At 30.1% G+C, this 7,824-nt stretch overlaps 2 protein-coding genes across 2 annotated transcripts; one reads left to right on the forward strand and one right to left on the reverse strand.

Moving 5' to 3' along the window:
* The first annotated feature begins 1,785 nt into the window (after positions 1–1,785).
* On the forward strand, positions 1,786–3,494 carry LOC137920317 (putative glutathione-specific gamma-glutamylcyclotransferase 2). Its single transcript, XM_068763613.1, has 3 exons — positions 1,786–2,063; positions 2,317–2,545; positions 3,174–3,494. The coding sequence occupies exons 1-3, from the start codon at positions 1,929–1,931 to the stop codon at positions 3,350–3,352; spliced, it is 543 nt and encodes a 180-aa protein (XP_068619714.1). The 5' UTR covers positions 1,786–1,928; the 3' UTR covers positions 3,353–3,494.
* Positions 3,495–4,223: 729 nt separating this feature from the next.
* LOC137920167 (uncharacterized) lies at positions 4,224–7,258 on the reverse strand. The gene has a single exon (XM_068763421.1). It carries the CDS (start codon positions 6,901–6,903, stop codon positions 5,620–5,622), a length of 1,284 nt encoding a protein of 427 aa, XP_068619522.1. The 5' UTR covers positions 6,904–7,258; the 3' UTR covers positions 4,224–5,619.
* Between the last annotated feature and the right edge of the window lie 566 nt (positions 7,259–7,824).

A 7,824-nucleotide genomic window follows, 5' to 3' on the forward strand; every position in this document is an offset into this window, starting at 1 on the left:
GCACAGTTTTTGAGCTATGGTGGGCATTAATATATAATGTCAAATCTCATACATCTAATTTTAATAATTATTTTAAATGTTTAAACTCATAGTTTTGTATTATTTTTGACGAAAATAAGAAATTTTCATTTCGCCTACATATCAATCAAAATTATTTGTTTTACCTTACTGTCAATGACAATAAACATTATGCCAATTACTAATATTTCTAATGTTAGTTTTCTACTCAAGTACTTATTACATTATTAATTATTATTAAGAAATTAATAGGGGTAAACGAACTTGGAATCAAGAAAAGGTAAATATAGTCTGGTATCTTATGGACACCTTGAAATTAATCGGTGTTTCTTATGTATGATCGTGAATTTAGTCCACATTATATTTATGCTGTAGTATGTATAGTTTAACGACAGGAGGAATTGGTGTTCCAAAATTTATTGCAAAGATAGTAAATAAATTAACACAAATTAATTTTTTTATCATATATACGTTATGTGTATTATCTACCTTTTAATTTTTTTTAATTATCTCCGCTGGGCGATTACACGCATAAATATTAAACATATATATTTTTCATAGGGTACTGTTAAAATGTTGAAAACGGAAGTAATTATCTCTGTATTCATTATTAGAAATTTTCTAACACGATTCAAAAAATCTACAGGAAATATAACTTTACGCAGTAAGTCTATTTGTAAGTAAGCTAGTAAAACTGCCCACACTATGTTGATATTATAGTAATCAGATTAAAGATATTTACGTACATAGAAGTTTCTAAATGTACTACATAACTTGACCGCAGGTATCAAAATTAACTTTAAAGCAAAAAAAGTTAAATAACTATTTGATTAGAACTCTTTCTCATAAAAATAATGCATTAACAGAGAATTATTTTTTAAAATTTATCAATAACCAAGCAGGTTCACTATCATTACGGCGGATTTATCCCTGATAGTCATAAAACAGTATCTCAGTAAATGTTATCAGTTTTTTCCCACCGTTCACGGAAAAAAATAAGCTTTTTTAATTGTCAATTATTTTCATAGATGAAAAGATATTACCTGTTTAGAATTACAATTCATGTTATTTTAGCTACTGAGATTCGAATGCCTGGGCCTGGGATTTAATAAAGTCAAAATCGAAAAGATGCCAAAACAGAATATTAATTTAAAAAAATAAGAGTTTGGATTCGAGAGGAATTAAACCCACAATAACAACTGATCGAGTAGAATTAGCTCTATCGAGTAAGTTCAACTTTATTCGTTCGCTCAATGCAGGTAGGTCTCCCATGCTCGCTCTTGCTTTCGGTAACACAATGGAGCAATAAAATACGGATGTAATGGTTTCAGCGAAGCTTCTAAAACAGGTCGTGATTTTAGTTAATTAAATATTTTAAAAGGGGACCTTCAGCTTCAGGCAACCGTGAACACAATTAAACCATTAAAAATTTTGAATTTTGCTATTTAAATTATTGGACGTCGTGTACTAAGAGCTCGATTAACTAATTACCACCTAAAATTCAGGGAAGCTGGTAATATTACTAGGGCGAACAATCACCTTCCGGCAGGAAAACAAAGAATAGATGACAAATTTAATCGTAATTGGTTTAAAATTATGCATTAAACGTCTTTGAAATATATGTTCTATTTTTATTGACACCTATGATTCTCCGTAAAAAATGTAATAGCGTATTAATATGTTTATTTTCTTTACTTTAAAACTTTTAAAAATTATAATATTTTAAAGGAAAATTCAATAATACTTTGCTTGTAAAATAATATGTCAATGTCAGTTTAACAGCTGATATTCCGTCAGGTTTTTTATTAGGCAAAATGGTTAATAAATTAAAAAATATTAAATTAAAATGTTTAAGCAGATAAATAGCTTTAAATGTAAACTTGAATATGTTTAAATTTTAACATTCCATCATGTGGGTTTTTGGGTACGGGTCTTTAGTTTGGAAAGTTGATTTTGATTTCGAGTACAAAATCATAGGTTATATCAAAGGATATTTAAGAAGATTTTACCAACACAGTATTGACCACAGAGGAATACCTGAAAAAGTAGGTAATGGAATTTTGCCCCTATTAATTAAATTTTAATGATAATCTTATTTTTTTCATATAATTACTACATATACATTTTTCGTTCATTTTGTAATAAAGCTCAAAGCTGATAAACGATGCTACAGAACTGTTAGCATTTCATATGCAAACACAAATTGTTTACGATTATCAGGAAAGAATAAAAGGATTTGCAGATGAACTTTTATATCTACATTGTAAACACTTACATATAAATTTTTTAATATTACAGCCTGGGAGAGTTGTAACTCTAGTTCCAAGTGAAGATCCAAATAGTGTGGTTTGGGGCGTGGCATATAAAATTAGAAAAGAGGATGTAGAAAATGTAACTAAACATCTAGATTATAGAGAAAAGAATGGTTATTGTAAGAGGGTTGTTACATTTTATCCCAGGGATAAGAGTGTAGACCCTTTTATGTTAACATTATATGTAGCTACAAAGGAAAATGAGTCTTATGCAGGTATAAAATAACATTACATTTGTAGAATTACTTACTTATTTTCTAAATTAACAAAAAGAATTTTCTTGAAGTAGTAGATTTTTATCAACATACTTATACATATATTGAGTAGAGACATAAGAGATCTTTAATGCAGTGTTTAAGCTTGAAAGCTGTAAATGTATAGCTTAGTTTTCAGCAAAAAGTGTTAAACCTTTTATACTTATTTTTAATCACCTGTACAAAGGAATTACTCTGAAAATTGTTATATTACTTTATTTTTTCTGTTAAAATGGAACAGGGCAATGTCTTCTGATAGTACAAAGCCTGTACGAACAGGTAGTAAATAATAATTAATTTTGATATGTAGCAATCTGAATTTTAAAAACATTTTTCTCACAGTATTATCATTATGTTATTGATTATTTCTTAAACTGTTGACTGAGTGTACTATATATTAATTGACAACAAATGCTACAAATTCTCCACTTTAAAATTTTTCCACCTTTTATAAACAACAGTTATATTTCTCAAATATTAATATTTTTAATTTACTAAATTTAATGATGTTTACTTCATCTACAATTATTTAAATGTATTTTTACATTGATGTGGTGTGGTGGAAATTTATTATTATTAGTTATTATAGGTCCAGCGTCTGTAGAAGAGATAGCAAAGCAAGTAATTAATTGCTGTGGTCCAAGTGGAACTAATAAGGAATATGTATATAATTTAGCAAAAGCCATGCGGGAAATTGCTCCAGATGTTGAAGATGAACACTTATTTTCTCTAGAAGAAGCATTGCTGAAATTAGAAAAAAAAAATTAATAAATATAGTGTAATAAAAATAAAAAATCTTAACAATTTTTTTAAATTATTGTATAAAATGAATAATATGCAAATTAAATATTTGGTTTAAAATTTATAGTTTTAATATTATACAGTCAAATATTTACAGATAAGAAGATAAAATTTTTTTAAATAAAATTCTTTTCAAAGTTCTTTAAAAATGTTGTACTTAAGTTGTATTGAAAGTTGTAACAATATTTTTAATTTAGTGCAATATCTCATTGCATATTTTTTATTCATAAATAGGTTCTTAATTATAAAAAATGTCCTGTGATGATCCCCTGTGATCTTAAGGCATATAACATTTAATGAATTATGTTGCCCTAGTTGCAATAAATAAGAAGTTAAATATTGTGGTGAAGATTGTCATATTTTTATAATAAATTTAGCCAATAAAGAATAATTAGCTAATTAAATTTAGCTAAGAAAATTTAGCTAATCTTTTTGATCTTATACTTGTATAATTTGGTCAGTTTGAAATGCATCTAAGTAACCATTAGAGTTGTTCTAATAAAGTATTTTGCTAATTTTCATATATGTACACGAATTATAATGTCATATTTGTGGTTTTTTTTTTCGCTACACTGGTTAATAATTATTCACTGAACATTTGTCTTTTCAGAGGACAAGTATGAAAAACACATTGCAAATATTACAATGTGAAGTATTGAGTTTTAACCTCTATACATACATTTCGTGTGATCTATGGTTTAATGTGCCTTCTGAATTTTTTAAGAATAAATATACAAAGGCAAGGAAAATGCTTGTGAAAAAGTACAAATTTATTATTAAGTATTACATGCAAAATATATAATCTGTCTTAAACTTCTATCAATACATATTGCTTGGTTTGACGGAAATATAAATATATTTTAAAACAAACTTCGTTAAGGATTTCCACTGTTGTATTTTTTATTAATCACATTTAATAATAACTTTAAGCATTGAAACTAAATGTAATTGTTTATCTTAAATATATATTTATCGAGCATATAAAATTGACTAAAAGATGACTATTGTGATATATTATTTTGAAATTTGTTAAATGTTTATTATAGGTTGGTTTCATTAGTTACGTAATATTTTTTTAAAGAAATGGAAATGATTGGAAATTAATTTCACATGATTTATATATCTTTAGATTTATAATAATTCACTTTCAGAGTTCTCGAGCATTATTTATTATAATTTTTATCCAGTATGATAAATTTCATCCCATTTGAGTTGTTTCTTGAACCTATTTCCTTTTTACGTGAAATAGGCGATCTTTATGTATTTACAGAAACTTGGTGTTGTCAATGTCAAAAGAACAACAATATTTTGTTAATAGTACGATTTAAATAAAATTTTATCGTTAATGTTGTTACACTTGCAATATTTTTTTTCAAACTTGTAATTACTGTTACTTCTGCTGGGATATGAAGCACTTTTTAAAATGAAGGTCATGTACCTTCATAATCGAATAGGGCATATAATGATTGGTGGATAAATATAGGATTTATCATTTGGAGTTTTTGGTTTAAGTATGTACCGATTATCTCGCAATCGTTCATCATTTCCGAGTAGTGATAATATTTTGACACATATGCAGGCCGCAACTGCTCATATATCAGTTTATCATTTATAATCTATTCACAACATGTTTTATTTGCCATTGCAATTGGAATAAAACCTTTTTAATGAAAACATTTAATAAGCAAAAACATACATAATATTTTCGTTTATTACAAAGACAGACATTTAAGAATAATTTGTAAAAGTAATACTTTAAAAACTGATATTTACATTTAAAATTTGTGTAAAATAAAAAAATATATAAAATTTTAAGAAAATAATCAACCACACATGGTAACAGTACCCGGTAACATGCAATTAATAAATACCTATTTTATTAACGTATTTAATAAACTTTAAAACAGCACGGCTTTCTTCACATTTGAATTAGAACTTTGTAGATATGGAGTGTCACATGGCACAAATATAATCAGCTACTGATAACCCACCCATTGCATTTAGATAAAATAAAATAAAAATTCGGCCTTCATTTCTTGCCGCAGCGTTATACCTATCAATATCCAAAGTAAAATATTTTATTATATATACATATATCTAATACAGAAAGATTACATACATTGACGTCATTTTAGCCGGAACTTTAGGATAATATTGTTTTATTAATCTTTGGCAGGTTTTTTTTACTGCAAAGCAACTTTGCAATATAATATTGTCATGTTTCCATCTCTTTATCACTTTTCTTTTTTGCGTCCCAACAGTTTATCTAAGAAACTTCTTTTTCTTTTAACTTTCTTACTTTTAGTTTTATTGTTTTCTACAGTGTCACCTTCCACTGTTATTTTTTCTATTAACGCCGGGATGGACAAATCTGTAATTGTTTCGTTCGGTTGTCTTTTGCTACTCTCTCTACTTATTTGATTTTGTAGTATTGTTAATTCAGGAACTTTATCATTTTTCTCTTCTAACTCCGATAAAGAAGAATTTAATTCGGTCCTTACTTCGGTTGGGTTTATGTCTTTAGAATCATCAGACAAACTTATTCCTTCAGGTAATTTTGCGGGCCCGTTTGACACTATCTCTGTATTGTTTTGTTGCACTGAATCAAGTTCCTTAGTGCTCTCTACTCTTCTTAAATCTTTGTTGTTATTAAATACATCATCGTTTTCCATACTATTGACTTTTTCATCGTTGGGCTTTTTGTCATCACTATCAACGCTATCGGTTGCACTTGAAATGGATTTAGGGACTGAAGCTACAACTCTAGGCCGAGTTGGAGGTAAAGTCCAGTCAACGGGTTTGCGTTGAGGAGAATAGCGCTTAACTAATTCTTCAAACAGTTTTTGTGGATCAGATTTTGGTGACGCTTCTTGTTCTGGCAAGCTCTTATGCCTAACCTTTACATCGTCGGGATCTTGATTTTCTTTTCCATCGATTTCAGAAGATCCTAAGTCAACAATTACTTTACGTACAGGTGTCGGCGTGGAATATGGCTCCGCAAAAGGAAACTTGAACAAATTAGGACTTTCAATTTTATATTTCACCACCGAAGCACTATTAGTTGGCATTGACGCACGGACACCAGCGCGAGTGAACTGAGGGCTGCCGCTTGGGTCATGTAAATTAGAAATTAAAAAATCCCTTCGAAGTTTGGATAGGCGCCGAGTTCTTTCAGTCATAGTGTGCCTGTAGTCGACATCATCGCTCTGGTTGAGTTCGGATGTGAAGTTATCGGAGTACTTTCGTGGTCGAAAGTCGAAATGGTTTCGATCTTCGCTCCTCGTCTCGCGCATACTGGAGTACCCTGGTGTGTTGCGTTTGAAGTTGGACGTTGTTTTCCCGTGATTTGACGTCACAATTGGTTCCACTTGTTTGTAAGCGGGTGTGGGAGTAGTAGGTGACGCTAGAGGCATGAACACGGTGTCGTGCTTGCCGAACACCTCGCGCCGCTGACTGAACTGCTCCACTCCGATGATTTCTCGCGACCTCACACTGGCCGTAGGCGATTTGGCCGCCATTTCCGTTCGATTACAAACCACAATTCTTTTGTTATTGATACTATTTTCCTGCAAACCACTTTGTTTCTATTTTCGTACAGCACACATTATGACTTCACCGGTAACATCGCGGTTATAAAAGAGTACACGTCTACACGGTAAATTGGACAATAAAGGTAGTCGCGTCGTCCGTATATGGCGAGCCGTTCGCGCTATAATGATGAGTGATCAATAGAGTGGCTCCGATAAGATAGGTACGTCGCGTATCGCGGTGCTTAGCCGTTTCTTTATCTTCACGCATTGGAAGCAGTTGAGTAAATAGCAGCGAACGAACACAATCGTACTCGTAATTAATCGCGGACCGAGTGAAAGCCGACCGCGGGCGGCCGCCGTTCGGCGAACGCTCTTTATGTAATGAATAATAAAACAAACGTCCCAAATACGACACGCTAGAGACACTGCACTTAATTGACAATCTTACGAATATTAAGTAGACGCTTACAGCGACCTTATGTTTTCGAACATTTGCTAAAAAGTGAATCGTAATTATTCACATGGTTGCACACTAATTAAGCTAGTTAATTAATAGCAAAAGTTCAGTATGGCGGCGCAGCAAAAAATATATAACGGTATAATGTTTAATTTAAAATAACAGTCAAAGCCGGTTTAAAATAGTAAATAATTGAGAAATTTTAATTATAAATAGTTAACTTATGACAGTTCACGGGTATTATTTTTGATTTTTAACTCAACTTTCCTTATTTCTGTACTAAATATGATAACAAATTCAAATAATTTGGTATTATGTATTAGTTTTATTATGTTTATTGTTGTTAAAAATAGAACGCACTCAAATTATTTCAGTTAAATAGACTATACGTTTCAAGCATTAAATGAAACACTACACATTTCCTTTAATATAAACAATTTGTTACTCAAAAT

Source organism: Battus philenor, unplaced genomic scaffold, assembly GCF_028537555.1.
Source record: "Battus philenor isolate CCGP_79_NKW_IND1 unplaced genomic scaffold, ilBatPhil1.0.hap1 SCAF_18, whole genome shotgun sequence".
Classification (NCBI taxonomy): domain Eukaryota; kingdom Metazoa; phylum Arthropoda; class Insecta; order Lepidoptera; family Papilionidae; genus Battus; species Battus philenor.

Excerpts from the sequence above, each read along its gene's own strand:
- LOC137920317 (XM_068763613.1), top strand. The coding sequence starts at position 1,929 with ATGTGGGTTTTTGGGTACGGGTCTTTAGTTTGGAAAGTTGATTTTGAT. Across the intron at positions 2,064-2,316 it reads ACAGAGGAATACCTGAAAAA|CCTGGGAGAGTTGTAACTCT; the intron begins GTAGGTAATGGA and ends TTAATATTACAG. Across the intron at positions 2,546-3,173 it reads GGAAAATGAGTCTTATGCAG|GTCCAGCGTCTGTAGAAGAG; the intron begins GTATAAAATAAC and ends TAGTTATTATAG.
- LOC137920167 (XM_068763421.1), bottom strand. The coding sequence starts at position 6,903 with ATGGCGGCCAAATCGCCTACGGCCAGTGTGAGGTCGCGAGAAATCATC.